General features: G+C 44.1%; 4 protein-coding genes across 4 annotated transcripts in view; 2 read left to right on the plus strand and 2 right to left on the minus strand.

Moving 5' to 3' along the window:
• LOC126555968 (matrix metalloproteinase-2) overlaps window positions 1-2,778 on the plus strand; it is a 274,794-nt gene extending 272,016 nt beyond the window's left edge. Inside the window, exons 4-7 of the mRNA XM_050211119.1 lie at window positions 872-1,161; window positions 1,239-2,012; window positions 2,097-2,256; window positions 2,364-2,778. Coding sequence (XP_050067076.1) covers window positions 872-1,161; window positions 1,239-2,012; window positions 2,097-2,256; window positions 2,364-2,778 — 1,639 coding nt within the window. The remainder of the gene's footprint in view (window positions 1-871; window positions 1,162-1,238; window positions 2,013-2,096; window positions 2,257-2,363) is intronic.
• LOC126556316 (oxysterol-binding protein-related protein 11) overlaps window positions 1-23,551 on the plus strand; it is a 97,776-nt gene that overhangs the window by 22,129 nt on the left and 52,096 nt on the right. The gene's annotated exons all lie outside the window — the stretch shown is intronic.
• Window positions 5,665-8,584, minus strand: LOC126567393 (uncharacterized). Its single transcript, XM_050223614.1, has 4 exons — window positions 8,453-8,584; window positions 7,223-7,413; window positions 6,219-7,152; window positions 5,665-5,949 (listed from the first exon to the last, which is right to left on the minus strand). The coding sequence occupies exons 1-4, from the start codon at window positions 8,582-8,584 to the stop codon at window positions 5,665-5,667; spliced, it is 1,542 nt and encodes a 513-aa protein (XP_050079571.1).
• On the minus strand, window positions 13,652-21,758 carry LOC126568788 (ubiquitin-like modifier-activating enzyme 1). Its single transcript, XM_050225418.1, has 6 exons — window positions 20,791-21,758; window positions 16,476-17,525; window positions 15,035-15,286; window positions 14,628-14,936; window positions 14,147-14,529; window positions 13,652-14,081 (listed from the first exon to the last, which is right to left on the minus strand). The coding sequence occupies exons 1-6, from the start codon at window positions 21,676-21,678 to the stop codon at window positions 13,667-13,669; spliced, it is 3,297 nt and encodes a 1,098-aa protein (XP_050081375.1). The 5' UTR covers window positions 21,679-21,758; the 3' UTR covers window positions 13,652-13,666.

Consider the following 23,551-nt stretch of genomic DNA (forward strand, 5'->3'; position numbering starts at 1 on the left):
CATCAAGCTGAGGACTTGCACCAAACAACCTTAAAAAAAAAAGAGGGAAGCAAGAGAAAAAAAATGACCGAGCGGAAATTAGGAACGTTGATGAAAGTTTAACGTCAAGGAAAATTACGTTCAAGCTAGACGCGTCCGTGTCGCAACGTGGACGAACCAGGACGACACCGGTACTCGGTCCAAACCCATCCATCATGCGAGGATTTGTGATGCTTCTCTTCTTCTTTCTTGTCCCGTCACCAACCATCCGCCATTCCGTTCACGTCACACGTCAACGGTTCTTCTTGCATGCTTCCGGTACAGGAAACTTCCCACACACCGAGCGCTCTGACACTAATGACAGTAAAGTGAATTTTTGCAACGCTTCCCTCCACTGCAGCCACTGAGACACTGGTGGCTAAACGATGAAAAATCTTAGCTCCACTTTCATATTTATCTTCGCACTAAATACTAGTTCGCACGGAGGACGTGTTTGCAAGTGGAAAGAGTCTCTTCTCAAGGAAAGTTGGTCGCAAGAAAATAAAACTTCATTTATAATTTCATTAACTGCACTTTGGCTTGCATCCTTCAAGGGGGCCGTTCAATTTTGAATGAATTTTGTACGAAAAAAATCCCCCTAGAACTAGGAGGTAGATAAGATATAATGATAGTGCTGTATGCCTGTAAATGGCGTTGGATAACTTTTCGTGAGATTTGGGACGTCATTAACCTTGGAATTTAACTTTAAAGGTATCGCTATTACTCACTCAGTTGAGTTCAGATGCATGTGCGGTTGCTCCACTCGCTTATATCCCCAAGGACCGTGCTTAAATGACACTTCAATCGACACTGGATTAATCAACCAACACACTATTCCTTCTCTTGTTCACAGTTTGGTGAATCAAACGATGGTTGATCTGGATGCGGGACAGGTCCGAAGAATACTGCACGAGGCGCTAGATCTCTGGTCCCAGCACGGCAACATCAACTTCCGCGAGGTGTACAGTACCGATGCCGACATACAGGTACTGTTTGCCCGCAAATACCACGGCGACGGCTACAACTTCGATGGACGGGGAAAGATTCTTGCCCACGCGTTCTACCCCGGCACGGGCATTGGAGGTGATGCACATTTCGATGCCGACGAGAACTGGCTACTGAATGAACCGCTTGATGCAGAAGGTATGTTTCGTCCCCGGGACATCCATGTACAACGAATGACACTTACTAACGCAGGAATCCTTTGGTCCTTGTTTTAGGCACGCGTCTATTCGATGTGGCGGTACACGAATTTGGCCATTCGCTCGGGCTAGGACACTCCTCCCAACAAGATGCAATCATGTTTCCTTGGCATCACATTTCGTACCGTGGTAAGGACACAATCCCGGAAGACGATCGACTCGGCATCCAATCAATCTACGGTCCGCGAAAGAAGATTTACGGTAAAAATCCGGAACGACACACACCGTCCACGACTACCACGACAACCACTACTACACCGGCACCACCACCACGACCAACCACGCGTTCATACTATCCTGTGAAGAACACAACGGGACACCCGTGGCAGGGTCTGTATCCACATGGTCGGCCTTATACGATTCGCCCGACAACGACCATAACAACCACCAGACGAAGTCACCATCGTGAGGAGGAGGAGGAGGAGGATCGTTACCCAACGCGTCATCATCCGACAACGACTACCACGGCACGTCATCGGCCACACCATCCACATCATCATCGAACGACGATCACCTCTACAACCACCACCAGCACAACAACACGCCGACCTTACTACCATCGACCGGTACAGATCCATCCGAATCCCTGCAATACGAGCTTCGATGCGATCACCATGATCCGCAACGAGCTGTTCATCTTCAAGGATCGCTGGCTGTGGCGAATGAACGAGAACGATCTGCATCGTCCCAGCCCGTTCGAAATCCATCGTATGTTCTTCGGTCTGCCGTCAGACTTTGAGCGTATCGATACGGTGTACGAGAACAAGCATCAGAAGATTATCTTCTTTATCGGTAAGCGCCATCGGAATACCAGCGCCGGTTGACGCATAACGGTGGTGTTTCTGTGTGTCTAATACAACTGTTTCTCTCTTGTAGGCAAGCAATACTATCTGTTCAACTCACAATACCTTGAACCAGGGTACCCGAAACCACTAACCGATCTGGGACTGCCGGACAGCATCGAACGAATCGATGCGGCACTCGTGTGGAGCCACAACAATCGCACCTATCTTTACAGTGGCCGGCTCTATTGGAGGTAAGTTGCTCTTGAAACTTGAAGATAGAAGCGATCAGATGACCCTCTGTGTACTAACACATTGCCACCCCTTCTAACGCTCAATTTTGGCGAATCCCTCCTTTCAGATTCGACGAGGACACGAATCGCGTAGAGCTGGATTACCCGCGCGACATGTCTATGTGGAAGGGTATCGGGTACAACATCGATTCCGCCTTCCAGTATCGTGACGGCAAAACCTACTTCTTCAAGGGACTCGGCTTCTGGCGATTCAACGACATGCGGATGAGTATCGCGCACCAGTTCCAAAAGTCGTCCGCCACGGAATGGATGAAGTGCAAGCACGAGCGCCAGGTGCTTAACGACTTGGACGTGGACAACGAGACACCGCCCGATGAGCCGACGGTAGTACACAAGTCCGCAATCGGTACGAGCCGAGCAGCGACCAGTTGGAGGAGTGATGCCGACAGCCGGACACAACTGCTGCTGGCGTGCACGCTGCTAACGATGGTGCTGACATTCTTCTCCAAACAGTACGCTTAAGATGTGCGCTGTGGCACCTATTCAAATTATACTTTAGATTTAGTTCTTTCCCTGTGAAAGCTCTATCAGCTTCGGGCGTACCAGACAAACTATAAGCTCAACTATAATTTAGAATTGTATTAGCAAACATGCTAAACAACAGATCCATAGTTACTGTAAACTTCTTTCAATTTTAACTTTGGTTTAGATTTTTTATGAAAGAATCTCAACAGCAGCAACTAGCTCCGACTGCTCTAAACAGTACACTTAAGATAGGCACATCTATCCAATTTTAGCTTTGTTTTTAGAACATTCGCAAACGAACCTCCACAGCAAATAGATCCATAAACGGTCCATAATATCTTTAGTGACAAGCAAAGATAGGCAAAAATGAATAAAATGTCCAACTTCAAACTATCGCCATACGGTAGGTGCCACACAGCCGCACTATCTAGGATTTGTAAGCTTCCCCTTAAAATGATATAAGAAAATAAAACTTTCTGGCAGGATCCCCGGATGCATCACCCAGATGTCTCACGCTATGGCCTGCCAGTAGAAAATAAACGTGATCCTCTAGGATAGTAACGTAAGCTAGAGACGGTATATAATTGCGATACGAATACTTTAACGTGCATCGTGTAACTGACTCAAATCACAACTAAGCCTAAATTAATCGAACCTACTATTATGCGGGATAGTGCTGGATTTTTGAATGAAAGCAACTGCCATTCGGCTAGGAAATAAATCAACCCGAGAACAATCCGATTGCGAACATCTCACCTTCCAACGAGAAAGAAAAAATAATGAGAAAGTCTTCCTTTCAGTGGTGTTGGTGAGCAGATTATGTGTTGAGGACGGTAAGACACTCTGGTGGTGTCTTACCGATGATCGAGCAACCCTCTGCACAATGGGCCGAGATGACGGCCGACCAAGTTGGATTACGATTACGATTCTTCTCTTCACTGTCTTAGTTTGCTGCAGGAGTCCTCGAAACCACCACACACCGGCCTTTCTAGTGGACGCTTTGACTCCAGAACTCTACCTAAACCTGGGCCTACTACGTCTCCTCTGTCCATGTGGACGACCTAACAAGACTTTACGGCCTGTGTCGTCTGGTGTCATTGTCATGGCATCAACGTTCAGTTCATAGACCCAGTGGCTCCGTCTCTACCAGAGCTGTTAGGAAACGAGTAAGAGCCTCGTATATGTTCCACCTAGTGCCTCGTTAGTTACCTCATATAAGACCTCCGGTCACACGATGAAGATCTACAAAGGGTTCAGGTTGTCGTCTATAGCATCCTCCCCCGGAGATGAGATGTTTCATAATACGATGCGCGACTCAAAACCGCATCCATCGGTATGCTGTACATCCCGACCGGAGAAAATTATGTGCTTCCTCCGATGAGATAAATGTTCCCCATCTCGTTTATATCGGAAAGCCGGAAACAGGAGAACATATCAGTCAAGGAAGTAACATTTAGTAGGTGCCAATTTTAAAATATTTCCATTTCACATTTTTAAAATAGAAATTGGAGTACGATACTAGTTATCTCCTCGAATGGATACTCTCCGGTTACATCCAGTAGCTCACCCAGTAGCAATTTAGCGCAAAATGAGGAAATTTCGATGCAGCAAAACTTAATTTCTGGAACAGGAGAACATGCCAGGGCTAGAAGGTAGCAAATTGAAGATTAAAAAGTAAACATGAAATAATTTTCTTTCCGTCATGAAAATACATTTTAACGTTCCAATTAAGTGACTTTTTAAATTTTGCTGGGGGAATCCTGCCAACGGAATTTTCCGAGAGTTTTCAGATCCTCTTAGCCACACAAACCCGATCCCTGTACCTCATTTTCCTTCCAGTTTTTTTTTTTTTCTTAAGTAAGTGTAGAAGAAACTCAGTTTAAAATCCATTTACATGGTTTCAAATGGGTAGTAAAAATCGAACACCTACAATGTAATAAAGGGTTCCCCAAGTTCCACACCACTTAAGGCGTTGGAAAGACTAAATCCGCCACTACGTAGCGCTCATTGCCCAAAAATCCATCTGAACATCTTCCTTCAGACGCCGGCTAAGAAGGCGTTGACGGTCGAGGTCAGTTGTGAAAAAATTTCATGTCTCAAGAAACGTATGTGAGTTTTGGAACCCCAAGCTGTAATACGATCGGTTTGAAGCCATCCATGTCTATGTCACCAGCGTATGTCAGGATCTGGATTGACTGATAGAAAATGCTCCCCAAAATTGTATGCGGAGACCCGCAACCTTATCTTCCGGATGCAGATGCATGGCCAAAACAAAAGGGCTTTGAGATTTTTCCATCCAGCTGCTTTCCTGACATGCGATGTTAGTTATAGTCATTCTTACAAGCCTGGTAAGTTTGGTCGCGATTCCAAATAAGCTCAGCGCGTTATTGTCATATGCGGCTTTAAAATCGATTACAAGATGATAGGACTGTCGCTGTCTAAGGAAACTGATTTGAAGACAAATTTTTTGTCAGTATTTACTTGCCTATTTGCCACTGTACCCGGTCATTTGCTTGTCTCTTACGTTATGTATCAAATAGGTACCAGCATTTACGATGATCTATTTAAGCAATACGCTTCGATATCCTCCCAACCACTTCTGTTAGTTCTGAGGATCACAATTTTGGAATGCGATGAATATCTTGTCCAAACATTGTTTCGGACAGTATGACCATACGTTCCACCATAGTTGCTTGGCTGTCTTGTTTATATCTCACCTGAACACAGTGCATTTGGGATCATCAAATCAATATCCATATGTTTAAAACAATTGTTCACCAATTCATAAGTAAATCATTGAGTCCGGTTCGTTTTGTTCAAATAAAGCAAACGTAAGTAAATGTATTCTTGGATGAAGAAAATTTGAATCGTTTCCTGCATAGTTTACGCACTCCAGCCACCACCTTTCCCTCCACCACCGGCAGACCACTTCGGTTGCGGTTTGTACAAACAATTCTTCGGATACTTCATCAAGTAGGGACGATCGTCCTTCACCTTGTACGGTTGCGTGTACATCTGGCAAACGGCAGCCGTGGTCGTACATTCGCCCCTCGGATAATGAGGCACGGTGCGGTATGGTTCGTGTCCATACACTTGTCTATGGTACTCGGTGCTGGTGTGGTAAGCAAATCCGCTCGTTGTCGTCTGCGAAATGACCCACGTTGGAGGCTGCAATTGTAACGAAACGGACTGTAAACCAATCTGAAACATTGCCTCAAAAATCAGACATACATATACTCAAGCATTTAAGCAACGGAGGACAGAAGCAAAAACAATACAGGACACGTAAAAAGCAGGCGATAATGATGGAGAACAAGCAGATGAACGCATTTAGTCTATTTGGGTGGCTGGCGACGAACTTTCATCATACGATGAATATCACGTTTTTTTTCGGCAACACTTTTTGTCGTAGATCTCTTCGACTTCGTTTCACTCACCACATCGTGCTTGTTGATGGATGGAGTCATTAGCGGACACTGTTCCGGCTTTTCGAACGGTGTTAACGGCGTGGTCACACGGTTAATGGACGACAGTGAATTGCGATTGACAGCAGTGGCCAGCGCATCGACGCTATTACGCTCCGAAGTAACTGTCACCGTCGAGGCGGATGATGGCGAACGTGACGGTAAGGCTGTTGGGCTCGATGCCGGTTTGACCACCGATTTGGTGGACGAAGACGAGTCGGAGCTAGTACTCTTGCTCGAAGCAGTGCTAGAGGTAGAGCCCGAACGCTTACTATTTTCAGCAACTTTGCCTTTGTTGGCAAACACAAACGGTGGTGGTCTCGGTTTTGGCTTCGCTGGTACCGAAGCACTGTTCACAGCAGGGTCTTCTCCGGCGGGAACACTCGAGGTCGAGTGCTTCTTTTCGCGTCCTGCAGTATCTACCTTGCGCACTTTGTACGCCATGTGCAGCTTGCCTTCGTGCAGATAGTTCAGCACTTGACTGTGGGTTAGTGAAATGCATCGATCCTCCTGCAGCAATGCTGCTAGATCTTCTGAATCGGAACAGCAACGTTCGAAAAACTTGACGCCTCGTGCAAAGGTAACCTTTTCCGTCTCGGATGGCTCGGATGCATCCTGCACCACAATGGGTGCTGCACGTAGTTCCAACTCGTAGCAATACTGACTCGCTTCCTCTCGACGCCCGAAGTAGATCATTAGAAAGGAAAGCTTCTTGTTGGCTACATCCGAGAAGAAGTGAAACAGGAATCGCTTACTAAAAGCATCCACGACCTTGAGTCCACCGAGCGAAATTTGTTCCTTGAATACCAGTGAGGTTGACTGGCGAAAGCGAAACATCGGTCCCAACTCTTTGTGTCCCTCGGTCAGATGATTCTCGATCTGATGCTGAAAGCCTTCCCAGTCGCATCTGCAAACGAGTTAATGTTGTTGTATCACACCGTATCAAACTTAAAGAACAGTTGCTGCGCGAAACTCACTTTAGAACGTTTAATGTGTCTGCGACACACCGATAAGGACGGAACCGACATTCGCCTACATGCGCCTCCATCTCGAACTGCACGAACTTCCAGGTGCATCCGTTCAATGCATATCGGCAGGGACAAATCGCCTGATACAGCAGCTTCTCGATAGGATTAGGTACCTTCTCCTCCTCCAGCTTGGCTCCACACTACGAGAAGGAGGAGCAAATGAGATATGGAAAAAGTGCGATTAGAAAGTAATTCTTGCATTGAGCCCATCTTGGACCGACATCTTATACCTTGACGTTAGCTCAGGGAAGTCGTAACAACTGGTCTAATAAAGTTTACATACAAACTGACTGGTTTATTGTGCAAACTAGCTGATTTGCTGCTTGCTAAGTTGCGCTTTTTCAATGTAGCTGTCAAATTGGTTGAAGTTGTGAGAAATAGCCCTAGCAACGAACTATGGCTTCTCACTTTAGTGAACAGGCACTTCTCACTACAGTGAGAAATGACATTTTGCCCCTGGGGTGTTCTCATCAAACCAACAAACGTGTCCCGTGTGGACCTTACACGAAACGATCGACACCACAAATCAATGATTACTTTGGTTTTGTTCTTGATGGTAGCCTACTTCATCTGAAGAACAAGATGTACTAGCATGAACCAGTACTTCTACAATCTACACGCCAAACATAAATGTCCATAATTGACGGCGGCCTGCCGTTATCGGACAGATGTTAATGTATCGCTGCTGTTTGGGTTCGTTCCGGAAGAAGGTGGGGCTTTCACGAGTCACAAACGCTTATCAGACGCGCTAGAGCTAGGCGTGTGTACTAACAACATATCAAAAAGCTAGACTATTATCTACGGAAAAAATACAATCACAGCCAAGTCTGCGCGGGCGGAAGGAGAAGCAGTGCCTGTAGATACATCAAGCAAGAGATATCCGCCATCTTGATATTTCGCGTCTTAGTAGGCGATTTGTCGAGCGTTTGATCTTTTGAACAGCAAGGAATGCATCGCTTTGGAAATTGGTCACTTGGTTTGGTCACTCAACAATCCTATACTGTATATTTCGAAAAAAACAATCGATACATTTTAATACACTTCGATTGTCATTGCTATCACAAGATGAATTTAAATTTCACTGATAAATTGGGAGCTTTTCTTTGGACCAGTTTTTCCTACATCAACAGAAAGTTCTATCAAAATGACCATCACTCCCCCCTTTGCAGATATACTTACCGCACAAAGTGTTTTAACTTCCTTGCACGGTGCACAACAAAAATGCTCCTTGGTAGCACAGTACCAGACATCTCCATTCGGGTAGCACTTACACTGCTTACAACGTAAGTTATCCATCGCTGTGTCGTCCATGTAAAATCACACCTATCGTTCCACTGCGACGCCAAACACGCGTTTGATCACTGTTGCCCACTGGAGAAGACTGCCGTTCGCCAACAACGGCTGCTTTGCGAATGACAGCTGAAGCTGACTATGGTTACGATACCATCCGCCGTTTGCATACGCTTATCGATCTAGTTAGCACAGCACCTAATACTCAACACACTTTATCGAAGTTTACCCCCTCGGAGCGTGTAATCTTTAATATCCTGGGTACAGATGACGAACACTTCCCGTCGGCGACTTCACGATTAGGAGATTCGGGCTTCAAACACGCACAACAGAAGGATACTGTGGGTCGTTATCGTTCGGCAGATAAGATAGTATAATCGAAGGAAGTTGATCAAAACTCGTCCGCACTGACGTCACACTTTTAATTAATCACAATCCACATTTAAATAGATGGACATCGAAGCTATGCTGGCTGGAGCAAGCGTAACATTGCACACAAGATGGTCAATTCGATTGCCCTACCAGGCTGCCAAATGTTACCCTTCAACAGGTGTTACAACTCTGAGGCACACCGTTCCCAAATGATGATCGCCGACCGCAAGAGTCCTACAACTGCTCAAAATCGGACACAATCTACCGAGTTTTCGTCTTATCGTGAGATATCGTCCGAATCGACCATACCGGCTACCTGTCCTCACTATTACGCACTACCTTCCGCACAGCAGCATACCCGATGACTAACACGATACAAAGAGCCAAAACTGCTCTGCGGCTGTGATTTTATTGACAGGAAGAGGTACCCAGTTTGTGCAGTACAGTGCCCTCGTCAGTTATGTTTTGGGGTAGCAATGTGTTTAGGAGCTCCGCAAAAGCCCAGGGCGTGCTGTGAACGGGTGGTAGCCGCAATGTCTTCACGTTTATTGTCCCGTATACTTCTAAGATAAGCGGTGCTAGTTCACTTCGGCACTGTTGTGTTAGGTTGTGTTTTGTGGTGGTACTGCTGCTGCTGCTGATAGGGAAATTAGTTTGTGCATTATTTTATGCGCTTATCGCGAATAAGGGATTGAGCTTGAAATGCCAATTCCGACCGCATTATAGGGCCTATCGCAAGGGACCGTTTGATGTTCAAACTGGCGAGGCAGACTGTTTAAGAAGGTTGCGCAGTTGAGCTGTAGAGAAGTAGAAAAGAAATTTGTTTTATTTTAATAAAAAATATTCAGACATTAGACTCATATTGCCCAGAAACGTTGCATGTATACATTTTTTTGTATTATTATTATATGATGATGGTTATATGACAATAAAAAAGTAAAGCCATTTCCATGTTGAACATGTAATAATAAATCAGTTATCAGTATCGCAAAATAAGAAGAGATCGATGTAGGATAACATGAGTAAAATTTACAAAACATCATTATTCATTGACATTCAAGACTGTTTGTGTCTTATTCCTTTATAAGATTATAACTGGGTCGACCATTCAAGACCCATCTTTTCGAAATTCTATAAACATCTTAGCTCCTTGTTTGTTTGATTGAGTGTTAAGAGGTATGCGACTACTAATGCCAGAGCGATTTCGTGCTAGCGATCCAATAATGCTAATGGTGAACTCATACAACAATGTTGGATTCAAAGTTGATTTCTTCTACGATCCTTGTTGCTGTTTATTTATTTATTGTAAAGCTCAAACATTGTCAACATTGTCAACACGCACTCTATATACTGACAGACTGAATATAAACATTTCCATTATGTCTTTAGATACGGCACCGGGACTCACCAGAACTCAACCGACAGTGGGATCCATTCAAGTCTCGAAAACTATGTCATCAAGCTACCTAATCACACTTCCATCAACTCTACCGAAGCAATAGCCATCCAACTGGTCGCCGGTGAAGGACTCCCCATCGATAAACCCAACGCAATCTACATGCCCTCGTCTTTGCAGGTGTCCAAAGACATTCAGCTCCTAAACATACGGAAACAACGAAAACGAGCAAGCTGTCCGTCTGGTCAACAGAGATCGGCTTCGCCCGGCAGAAGCAGAAAACACCATTTTCCGCCGAGATGCTATCCGCTTTACCACCTGGCACAACCTAGACCTCAACAGCAAACTCCGCTCCATCAAACACAACACCGCACCATGGGATCCACAACCCGTGCTTGTATCTTGACCACCGAATCGACTCGCCGACGCTACTTTTCAGACTTAATATGTACGTCCCAGCGAGATCGCTCCGGACTAGACTATTACTTGACGTAGAGGAACGTCATACCCGATTTTGTTCCTCTGATCCTTTACTGGCTATGTTAATAACAATAATAATTAACAATGAATAAAAAATCACTTCCTAAAGCGAACACATTGATCAACCACAGTATCAAAAGCATAGCTTAAGGGGCAAGCAAATAAAACACGTATAAACAAAAACTAAATAAACACTCTTTCTTGTTATGCTTTGAGGCCTTAGTTCATTCTGACTCATTGCCTAAGATCGAAGCGCTCATGCACACATTGTTTAGTTTTATGGCCATACGACGTTTCACAGCGCGAGATTTTTGTTCGTTTGCCGCATGATCGTTATATGTAGTAGTAGTACAATGTATTGGCATTTCTGTCGTACATTCATTCCTCACTAATGAAATTATAATCACAATCAGTTATACAATGTCAATCAAATCAGCTCGCTCTTTCTTTACAAGTTTCTAAAACAATGATTGTCTCCCACACCGAAAAATTGATTAATCACTGCCCTCACCGCGGAAACACATTATCAGCTTGTCACACACAAATTCTTCCACCGCGGCAGTACTAATCGACACTAATTGGGTGGGGGTGATTGGTGATTGATTTATTGCTCTCACCGTTGCATGGAACACACCTTCAGTGGCCATTTTTTAATGCACCAACAACCCATTACACCTCCTTATCCGATTGGTATTTGGAGTGCGGGTGCAATAAGTACTCGTTGATGATATGTTAAACTACCGAAAACGAGCGCCAACAAGGGTTTAAACATACAAATTTTGATCGATCTATCATGTCAAGATGTATGGTCCGATGATCACGATAAAAAGGGAGCAAAAGATGTACCGAATAGCGACACTTATACTAAATCCTACTGATTACACTCACCAGCACTAGTGAAGCGCGTTCCTCTCAAGATGATGCAATTGAACTGAATGATTTTCAAGTCTTCTCCGGTTGGCGATCGTTTTGCTTGAGACTCACTCGCACTAACACACGCTCTCATATTCATCACGTTCACTGCACAAAGGGTTGTAATTGGTAAGATGGGCGGTATTCAATTCGCCGAACCGATGGATAAGATGCCACTGTGAGAGAGGCATAAAACACTTTCGAAATACACACATACACATACACACAAAAACAAATCGATTTTGAGCAGCTTTTAGCATTCAATTTAAAATACAATCATTTTATTTCACGCAATCTCATTCGCAATCTCTATTCAAAGCCCGGCACGGAGCTAATCATCCTTTACTCTACAGCTCAGAACCTTTCTACTGTTCTTCCTTATCGTAACATGGTTAGGCAAGGTAGAAGCGAACACAAATAACGCATACAATTTGATTTGAATGGTGGGTGAAAAGGTATGTGAAAAGTTTATTCTTCAAATGTATATATAACATCCCGCAGAAAGGATAAATGGTTGCAAACGTCCTGTGTCCTCTACAACACCCATCTCTTGTGGCTAAGACAAAACACAACAGGCTACGAAACGACCTCTCGCTACCGTTTTCTTACACAAGGTTCTGGTTGCGTCTCTGTACTAATTTTTTGTTAAAACTGGACTGATAGAGACTGAAAATGGTCTCTAGACAGCAGACACCTTGTCTGCTGTCTAGAGACCATTTTTCTCTTTAAGTGCAGCAGATGAAAATGAGAAGAGCAAGAGTGAGAGAGGGCACACAATAAGAAATCAAATTTAAATCTTGCATATTGTTACATTCATAAAACTAAACCATCTCCTGACTTACGACCTCCTTACCCAGAGAGCTACCCATTTTCATCGTCAGCTCACCACAAGTTGTTTCGCACCACGAGCAACAGAGGTCGCTGCTGCCTTCCTTGTATTAAGGAAACGGTTACAATTTATTAACTACCACCACACACCATTTCATTTATGTTCGAAACCCCCTACGGGATGTCAACGAAATGACGACCCACCTCCTTACACTCATATTCGTTTGCTTCTACAGCTTCACTTCCCATTTTCTTTTTTCCATTTTCCTGCCACACACGACAACAAAACATCAAGTACAGGGGTAGTAAAAAACATTTTGTTAAAAAAAGCTATGCTTTTATTATACTTTCCATTCGATCCGTCGGCCGGACGCACGCACTCCATCCTAGTATCGCGTGTCGTCCTCCAAAAAAACGAACAAATTAATGTATCTCATATCTTTCGTGTGCTATTTCATCTACCTTTACTCGCCACCTGGTTTATCATTCTTTCATCATCATCATCATCATCATCTTCATCGCTCTCTCGAGATCAGCTATTTTGCTGTCGTACGCAATGCGTGCAAGGGTTGTTGTTCGGTCTCTCTCCATCCCGGTTAACAGCAGAGGGGGCGTAGCAGGAATATTAATGAAAAATAAATACTAGCTGATACCACACGGCAAGAGTGGCGAAAAGGGAGAATAAGGCGCGCCGATACAACGTGGAACGGTAATTGCATATACACGTTGTGGGTGTTGTTTTGGTTAATCTTTAAGGTATTGATCTCTGATGATGATACTAAAAATCTGTGCCAATCTGCCGTTCCTGGTGAGTTCTTTTAAGATATTGTACTCATGCGCTTCTAGTAATTCTTTCGTGTTTGAACCACCCACTAGGAAAAAAATCTCGCTTCTCACTATAGTGAGCAGGTGCTTCTCACTATAGCGAGAAGTAACATTTTCTTCCTAGGGGCCTGTTTCTTTTGCGTCCTATCTTCTCTCTAAACGTCCATTCTCCCTACGGTATCAACAAACGTTAATTCATAATCGTAACCTCCTACAGCCCACAGATCGTCCCCCTCCTTTCCTATCCTTCTTTGCATCGTTATATCGGTTTTAGCAGCGATTTAAGATATTCAAGGCAACACGTAGCGCACGTACGGCACCTCCACATCCTCACCGGCCTCATCATTACAGCAGATCTCAAACACGAGCGCACGCACGTGCGGCTCAATACTCTTCTTCGATACCTTCCGCACCACCTCGGACATGGGCAGATTAAGTCGCTCCTGTTGCTTCTGCTTCGTCATAAAGAACGCGTACAGCATGCAAACACCCTGCGACAGCATCGTGATCTTGAGCTTGTGCTCACGGTCGAAGTAGTCGAGGAATTCCTGCAGCGTCAAATCACCCTTTACCTCGAACCGGTCCCACAACGTCCACTCCTTGTCGTAGTAGGTCGATTTTTTCGCCTGGATCGGCTCGGAGAAGGTAAAGAAGGGCAGCGCCAGGTTAAGGAAACCGTTCTTGAACCGTTCCAGCGTGTTAAAGCTAGAAAATCAAACAATTAGTATAATGACGAAATTTATCCTTCGGCTCTCCAGTAGTCCTCTTACCCTTGAGCCAGTTTGTACAGCTCCAGCGAAACGCATCCGGCCACGAGCGACGTGGTAGTAGCGATGGCCGGCATAATTTTACCCGCAATCAGCTTCGACTTGTGACGGTCTGCGGGCGGAATTTTGTAGTTGGCAGCGCGCAGATTCGATGCAGCCACAATAAAGTCCATGTGCAGATTGTTATCGTCGTCCTTTTCGAATTCGAGCGGCGTAATCGTAAAGTCCGGCTTGCCCAATGCTGCCAGCTCGTTCTGCAGCCGGCTGATACGGTCCGGGTCAAGATCTTCTCCACCACCACCGCCACCACCTCCATTCTCCTCCGCTTGCAGTGCAGAATCCGTCACGGCAATTTTAACACCCGAACGTGGCGTGAACTTCGGCACCTGTGTAACAAAAAAAAACAATGGAAAAAGGTGAGTGCTCTCCATCCTCACGGCAAAAAAAAATCCACTTTTTCTTCGCTCCAAATGTATAGTTTTACCTCAACGGCCATCACCAGCTTTCTGATGGCATCCCGGTTGCGTTGCTGTGGAATGCCGTACACTTCCGCCTTCAAATTGGCAGTTGCAAATATGTAATCAAGATGGAGCGCATTTTCCGGATCGAACGTGATTGCTTCCGGCAGACGTTTCGGTCCGGACCAGAACGGTTGCCCGGTGGAACTCATCTGGTCGGGCGGAAAGTTGAAAAGCAGCTGGCGGATTTGATTCGAGTACTGCTCCTCAAAGTACATACGGGCCCACTTTACGCAGTCTTCAATTGATTTTGGCCTATCGTCGATCAGTGCTCTCTGAAATTAGTACAAAAACACACACATACATCCATACGGTCACAGTTTCATTCCTTATTGATGGTATTAATTTTGCATTCCGCAGAGCAACACTGTACCTTGACCGATTCGAGTGCCTCCAGAGGTTGAACGCCGGGCAGTTTTAGTGTGCGCTCAATGAAGGTTGGATCAGTGATGTACTGTGCAGCATTCTCGGCCACCTGCTTAAAGATTCCTTCGAACGTGTCTCGGGCCCATTGCAATGTGTGTTCGATCGCGTTCGGAAAGTTTTTCAGCGTACAGATCGGAATCGACTTCTCTGGTGGATCCTGCGAAGAGCTGTATGACTCGGTCAGGAACGGAACAACAACCTGAAAATATATAACCGATGTAAAAGCGTTAGTAATATCTCTATCTAATTAAAATATAACAAAATTTTACATTATCTAAGGGCAAAAAATGTTTAATTAATTGATGAATGGCCATTATGGCTCACATAAGAAAATATGATATTTTGTGAATATTTTTTCTCTTCCTGTCATACTTCCGGGTATCTGGGCACACGAAGGTCCAGTATCCCATGGAACAGACAAATTTTCATCCGTACAACAAAACATAAATTGTATTATTTCCTATAACTTGTTTGTATGTTATTGTTTCATAATATTATGGTAATGTTTTATCAACTAATGTGTGCTCATGATTTTCCACTAACAAGAAAACATGATTTTCTGTTGATAACTCTTCTTTACCTGTCATAATTATAGATAGTTGGAAAAAGATAATCCAATATCCCATGGAAACAGGTTAAATTTCTGCATATTTAAAATAAATACTTTCCTTTAAATTCTATGTTATTGTTCCCTAGCATTATGGTAATGTTTTATCAACTATTGTATGCTCATAATTTCCCTCAAATAAGAAAGTATGATATTCTATTGATAACTCTTCTTTTCCTGTCATAATTGTAGATAATTGGAAAAAAGATAATCCAATATCCCATGGAAACAGGTTAAATTTCTAACTTTAAAAATGATTTTTTTCTTTAGATTTCCATACTGTTACTTTTATACTATATGGTATTGTTTTATCAACTAATGTAAACTCATGATTTTCCACAAACAAGAAAACATGACTACGTGTTGATTATTTTGATCTTCCTGTTCTAATTCTGGATATATGGACACACGGAAGTCCAGCATCCCATGGAAAACAGGATATATTTCATCCGTACTGCAGCCAAATATTACACCATGGTCTTTTTTAATTGTGTATGTACCTCTTTTCTGTATTATCAATTATGCATTTAACTTTTTGTTTTATATGTGTAAGCCTTCTTAAAGCATAACCCATTAAATATATCGATAATACGTGTTTCTATTCCTGTCTTTTAGAGACGTCCAATAACATTCAATTATTTGGCATCTAATAGGGGACAGGTCCAAATGACTTATTCTTGTTAGCTGTGATGTCCACATATCTTTGTGTGTTGCAAATCGTCACATCGTGACGATGACAGATTTTCAATTTAAGGATTAGGTTTTAGGAGTAAGAGCTTACCTGAATATTGCCTAGGGTTCCAAGCGTTCCTGACTCCAACAGTGGCTTGCGATAGTACACACAGCGGCGATCCATGTAGATACGAGCATCAATGTTGTCCAGTGCATTTGCAACACCATCCAATCGGTTAAAGAATGTATCATCGTAGAACCGCTCCGTTTCCGGTCCGACACGGTTTTCATGCGACGTTACCTTGATGTCCCCATTCATACGCTTCACTGCCTGAGCGGCAACGCGGGATTTCGGTTGCTGTACATCATGCGGGCGGAAAAGGAACTGACGATTCAGATTGCTCTTCTCGATCAGATCCATATCGGTCACAATGATCTCGCCATCCCCCTTAGACGCAACCCCAATCATGGCAAAGTTCTTCAACAGCTCACAACCGATAGCACCAGCACCGACGATGAAGTACTTCAACTGTCCCAACACATCCTGGAACTTGCGACCAAAGACGGCAATCTGTCCATCGTATCGTGAACCGATCGGGGCGCATTCTTCCTCCGTCAGATCACCCTCCTGCAGGCATTCAATCGCGTCGAAGCACAAGTACTGGTAAATGGGCGTGAATTTGCCAGTGCAAGCTTTCATCACTTCCTGCGCAGTAATGCCCCCAATCGCTCCGTTCATCGGACACAAATCACCGGCACACACTTGTGCGAACTTGGTCAACATTGACTCGTTCAGTTCCTCCATCGATAGTTCCTTCGCACGCTGGCGACACATTTCCACGAATTCGGTTGCATCCGCTGTGTTCCAGGGACGTGGCAAACGGCCATGCTGCTCCTGGTAGCGACCGAGCACGGTGAATGCGACCTGCGTGTTGTTCGGGTGATCCCACTTGCCGAAATCGGTCATAATGAACTCTGGAGCGTTTTCTGCCTCGGCCAGCGATTTGAAGCTCAACTGCTTGGGCATTTTCACCTGCGTTGCAATGCCACCGCGCAAGTACGGACTTAGCTTGCTCGTATCGCCAATGCTGAAGGTGTAAGGTCCAAGCACCTTGATCTTCATCGGAGCCGATCCGTTCAGCTCCGTCATTCCTTGAACCTACGAAGAGAAAATAAAAATTCAATCAATCTTTGTTACACTTAACTTCTTACTTTTTTTCTTGGCTTAATGATCTGCTAGGTCATTTAATGAATTACGAGACTTGTAGATATTCCACGTAGCCTACTACGTCCATAGCCTATTCTCACTACAGGGGAACGGTCCGGAAGGGATTTTACAACCGGTCTTGCCGTGTGAAAAAGCGCGAAACTGTCGCCACGCCACTAGATCACGCTAAATACTAAACAATGATTTATAATTCCTTTTATTTCAATAAGGTGCGTCCCGGAAAAGCAATAGCGAAAATTGGGGCAAGAGTGCCACGTTAAGCAATTTATGCTGTAACTTATTTAAAAATGTTTTTGTAAAGCTGAATTTGTTCTCATTATCATTTTACAAATGTGCTGATTTTTTGCGTATTGGCGCAAAGTTGCCATCCATACGGGGTAAGACAACGCTCTTAGTTCAAATAATTGAAAATTATGAAAAAATTAAATATATCAGATGTTTCATTACTATATACTAGGGGTAAATGTGGTTCACCAGATTCTCCTCGCTTGGGTTTTAAAAATAGTTTCATAACGACCAGAAAATAGCTTCTTAGTGGTAATAGGATTTACCTCTTTGGCTTTGGCTTTGGAAATGCTAGAAGCATTTAAAATATTTTTTTTCGGGATTTTAATTCCAATCTAGAATTGAGATCTCGTATTTGTGAACAATAATTTTTAACGTTTTTTTAATAGCTGTTTTATATAAAATTAAAGACAAGCTTGTCCCAAAATACTCCTCCATCCCCTGCACGTAGTGATGGTCCTTTTGCCTCAAATTTTTTGTTTATTTTGAGTTTTCCGCCATAAAACAATTATTTTTAAGCTGTCTTCGTGATTTGAATTTTTTATCTCAACTTTGTCGTGTAATTCACAGTTTTTTAAATATTTTTTTTTCTTTCTGTTTTGAGAACTATTTTAACTGAATGATATATATTATAAGATTACATTAAATTTTGTTGACCGACAGAAATAAATGATAAAAGTGAAAAATCATTTTCTATTTCATTTATTTTAAGTTTGACGGCTTGTGCCGTATAGTCAACACCGCATGTGCCGACTGTTTTTATAAACTAGATTAACGGGGCATTTCCACCCTGTTTTTTGTCTTATCCCTGGCAGAAAAAATGACTATTATTTATGAAATTTGGTATACTATATCTAGTCTCAGGTAATAGCTACTAAGTGGGTAAAAAATACTAAGTGGCTCACTTTCCTTATAAGGCAAACTTAACCCAAATTGTGGGTATATACAACCAAAGTTGAGTGAAGCACTCTACCTCCTGGTACCTTTTAACCTAAAATATCATTACAACAAGTAATGAACATAATATAAATGTTTAAAAAAACTGAAACTCATGTTTCAAAGGAAATGCCTTTTTCTTTACAGCCTTCAACAATATTTTTTTAAAAACATTTGTAGATGGCGCTATATGTTCTAGAATACACATGTTTGGTTACTATGGCTCAAAGAACAGTACTAGCTGATTCATTAGTAGCATTATTCGTCCCAATTGCTGGTATCTATGCTGGTATGTATGTTCCAAACGTTAAACAATGATATCGATTAGTCCTAATTAAATTTACTGCTACTTCCTTTGCTCCACTGAGTATTATAGTACATGCTTACGGGGACTGGACATTTTGTATTTTGTCGTGTTTGATTGACTTATTTCCCATTTGGGTCGCCTAATGCAGTGATGCGCAGCGCTTTGAAATAAGAATGCACAATAATAATCAAATAGATTAAGCTGTCTAAAGACATCAAAAGGTTCACGGTTCTGTGCTACAGCGGAACTGCTTTGAAAGTCAAGTAAAGCCAAAAACGATCGATTAGCCAACAACAGTGTGGCAACCATGCTAGACCATCGCAGCAACAGCAAACTTTGAGTTTCGTTGCTAGGGTCGATACATATCACACTGACGTAAAATTGAAAGCCTCAATAACCTCTCAATATCGTTTGTAGTAGACATTTCATATTCTCTGATTAATTGATTGTATCTAATTACAGTTTTTGAGATACTTTTCATCAAGGGACTGTATTTCTTTTTTCAGTAATATCCTACAATTTAAACCATCATTTGGTAGTGGAGCAACACAAAGCCGATATAGACAAAGAAAGTGAAGTACACGCAGATATGCAGCAGACAGGATTACAACAGAGCAGCCAGAAAAAAGACCGTAACGCATCGCTCTCCACCCAACGGTTTCATGCCACAGCAAGTTGCATTTTCACGCAAGTGAATGGCTCGGTCGAGACATCGCAATGACAATCATGATGATGATGATGATGATGATGTCAGATGATGCGACGCAAGAAACAAGGAAATTTCAACAACAAAGAGCAGCAATAGTCTTGGCAGAAAAACAAGGCGGTAGTAAACGTGGTCGTCGTTTAACATCACCCAGAGTCTGAAAATGCACGATTGAATGTAAACGTTGTAGACTTTTTTTTGAACAAACAACATATCTCGTCCACAGCATGATGAGAGCAGGTTATCAATCTAATCTCCCTTTTTACAATCACATTTCAAGCGATTGTTTCAAAGAAAAGCAAAAGTGACATGGAAATATCATCCGCTTGAGTTATGACTCATTACAACCTTCATCTCCTCCATCAAAACCCCCGAAATAGCCAACCATTTAATCGTTCATATGATAGTAGAGAAATTGCGCTCACACACATACACATACAGCAACAGTGTGTTCACACACACACACAAGTACACGCGCGCGTTTTTCGGCCACCCCTGGATAGAGGCACCCTCTATAAGCACGGAGACACCAACCACCACGGATCGGAACGGAGAAAAGATTCAGATTTCGAGAGTGCGCTCATTTTCCTCCCTCGGCAAAATTTCACCATCCCAGCCAACGAAAGCACACACGGACGCACGCACGCACGCACGTACGCACACTGCAATCAATTTCACGTCATTGCGTATTCAACGCCGTCGACGGACAAGGTTTGCTTTGATATGGACCATATACCAAGTGATTATTTTATGCTCTATGCACCGTTACGGATACCAACATTAAAGTTTTCATCATATCGTGCGTGCTTTTGCACAAAAATAAAGTTTCCTCATTTTTCCCCATGTAACATTCACGTAAACACACACACAAACAACGCCCGATTCTCTTCCACTTGACTCCCCTTCCAGTTGCCACATACACACACAAGCACGCACAGGTTCATCAACTAGGGGATACTTACCTCCGTAAAGGTAACATAATCGCCATCCTCGAATCCGTGGCGCGTTTCATCTACGCACGTAACGACACTCTCGACATCGTTCGTAATGCTGGCCACCATGGCCGAGCTCGGATTAGCCCCATTCTGGTCGTACACGGTAAAATCGTTTCCAAAGTCACAGAACACCTGGGCGAACAGGCCACGGGTATCGGCCACAATGAGGGCGATGTTGTGCCGATGGGTGATTTCGGCAACACGCCGTTGTTCGGCGGGCGAGGCCAGTGTCAGCACCACGACCCGGAACTTTTGCAAAAATTCCTCCGTCAGCTCGCCCGTGTACGCCACCGTCGGTACGTAGTGGTTGAGTTCGGAGAGCTGCTGGCAGCTGGCCTCCGCACGGTTCCGCCCAGTGGCCACATCGTCCGCGGTCAGGTAGAACTGAGACGATAGATCGCCGACCGTGCAAACAGCCGTGTCATGCAGGGTGACAGACTTCACTCCACCGAGAATCACGTTCTTTGCTACCTCGACGCCGAGCCCGCCCAGCCCGGAAATCAACACATCCGAACGGGCCATCCGACGCATCGCGTCATGACCGAGCACGTACAGCTGGCGCGAGTATAGGCCCTCGTCGATTTCCTGGGCGCCAGCACCTGCAGCACCACCACCGCCGGAATTGTTCTCCACGGACGGCACGGGAGCGGAGCCATTGTTATTGGACGTCGCCATTACTACTACTGCAGCGGCTGCGGCCGATGATGGTGCAGAGCGCTCAATCGCTGGCGATGACGAATGCGGCGGCTGCTCGTGCTCGGGCGGCTGTGTCAGCGACGGCGTCGGCGATGGCAGCTTCCGCTTTTTGGCGGCTGGGGGATCGACGAAGCTGTCACGAAACTCACCACTAGACATTAAGCCAAACCGGGTGCGTCCGTGACGAAGACGGAGGTGGAGGAGGACTTGAGATGATTTCTTTCCCTCTCCTTGGTTTCCAACTGTCTTCCGGGCGCGTACACCGTTCGCGTGCGCACTCCCTTTTAGCTACCGGGTGTGTGCTTTATAGCGTCGGCACCCTCGGCGAACAATGAGTTTTGAGGTTACAATGCGTTTCTATGGGCCAGCCCTCTCTCTGGAACTCTGGCAGCCCAACGAGCTAACTTTGCTTCCTCACCGACGTTACGGTTGCACTTCTTGCTGATTCTAACTACGTTTGCTGTGAAGAAAATTTAAGAAAACAAAAACGATTCGCTACATTAAAACACGCCGACGTCGTCGAAATTGTCACGAGCCAAAAAACGATTCGCTGCTATGACAAGACTGAACATGAACTTCTTGCAGCTGTATGTGTTCTGATCCGTTTTGCTCGTACGCCAGACGGCGGCTGCAATTGACACACACACACACACACACGCGTAAAATCGCAAAACACCGCTTAGAAACTACGCGTTGCTTCCTTTAAGTATTCGATCGTAAATCTTCTAAAAATTCATTTTATTCTTGCTCGTTTCAATCCATATTCTTACGCACACGCACACATTGCACATTTACCGATCTTTTCAACATACTTTTCTTCTAAACACGTTCCAACATTTTGCACACGCCGGACAAATTTGTGTGTATGGCAAATGCTCCCGTACCAACAGACGGCCGAAAATTAGCAATGGCTTTCTTTGATTGAAAATGCTGCTGCCGGCAACAGTTTACGTTTAAACGACACGGTTCATTTCTCGCCCTTGCTAGATCAGGCAGAAAATCGAATACGCTGACGGTCGGAAAATATGTACCACACATGCACGGATGCCTGCAACCGAATGCACTCTCCACTACACTCGCATTTTGGTAAAAGCATCCATATGGCAATAGGTGATCTACGTGTAGGAAATAGAACTGGCACTGTTCTTCAAATTCCAGCCTCAAATACCATGCACACACACACGCCCGCACGTTCGTGCACAAGCGGAGCAGCCATGGATCGGTCAACCGGGTGGAGGATGTTCAGTCGTCTTTCCTGATTAGTCCAGGAATTCGCAACCAATCTTACATGCACCCGGTTAATTTGTGCAAAGAAATGGTTACCCTTCCGAATCTGCATTCAAGCAAAACTTACTTATCTTCAATTTCACACTGCAACTCTACATTAAACCTTATCGATGCAGTATCGTCCGACATCGGTTGCTTGCAGATCGAAACTATGGTCACACGCGCCTTTGATAGGAAACCTTTTTTCTACTCGATAATGTTTTGCGTTCAGCAAGCTTATTCGATGTTGATTGTTAACTACACGCGGAAACGCAATACACAGGAATATGGTGCAAAAATTATACTTGAGTTCGCAGCAAAGACTGCAATCGACACGGCGACGGCAAGTGAAGCGGCTACGATGCTGAAAGCAAATATGACAAGCCAGACGGCGGCTGCATATTTTTTTGTTTACAGTTCCGCACGAAATGGCCGCCTTGTTAAGCCGGTTGAGGTGGTTTAATTCACCACCGGCGGCTCTTCCGTTTCACTTGACAGTCGTGGTGAATATGTATGAAGATTTAAAATGATCGTTGGCTGGCGAAAAATAGCCGCCTGAAAGAAGTAAAATTCGTCACCTTTGCATCCTGTGTACAACAAAGCATAATTTCATCTGGATTTACCTTTCTCCAAAATACAACGCACACCATATCCATCAACACTACTATTTTCATTCATTTATTTTGCTAGATAAAATTGTGGCGTATCCAATGAAGAAAGTTTTTCTGTGTTTTAATGTCGTGGCAATTGCACTTCATAATTCGAT

Source organism: Anopheles maculipalpis, chromosome 2RL (genome assembly GCF_943734695.1).
Source record: "Anopheles maculipalpis chromosome 2RL, idAnoMacuDA_375_x, whole genome shotgun sequence".
Taxonomy (NCBI): Eukaryota; Metazoa; Arthropoda; class Insecta; order Diptera; family Culicidae; genus Anopheles; species Anopheles maculipalpis.

Bases quoted from the DNA above. Each gene is read 5' to 3' on its own strand.
- LOC126567393 (XM_050223614.1), bottom strand. From the start codon at position 8,584: ATGGACGACACAGCGATGGATAACTTACGTTGTAAGCAGTGTAAGTGC. The intron at 7,414-8,452 runs GTAAGTATATCT...TCCTTCTCGTAG, and splicing joins AAGTTAAAACACTTTGTGCG to TGTGGAGCCAAGCTGGAGGA. The intron at 5,950-6,218 runs GTGAGTGAAACG...TTACAATTGCAG, and splicing joins CCATCAACAAGCACGATGTG to CCTCCAACGTGGGTCATTTC.
- LOC126568788 (XM_050225418.1), bottom strand. From the start codon at position 21,678: ATGTCTAGTGGTGAGTTTCGTGACAGCTTCGTCGATCCCCCAGCCGCC. The intron at 17,526-20,790 runs GTAAGTATCCCC...TTCTCTTCGTAG, and splicing joins ATTATGTTACCTTTACGGAG to GTTCAAGGAATGACGGAGCT. The intron at 14,530-14,627 runs GTAAAACTATAC...TTTGTTACACAG, and splicing joins AGCTGGTGATGGCCGTTGAG to GTGCCGAAGTTCACGCCACG.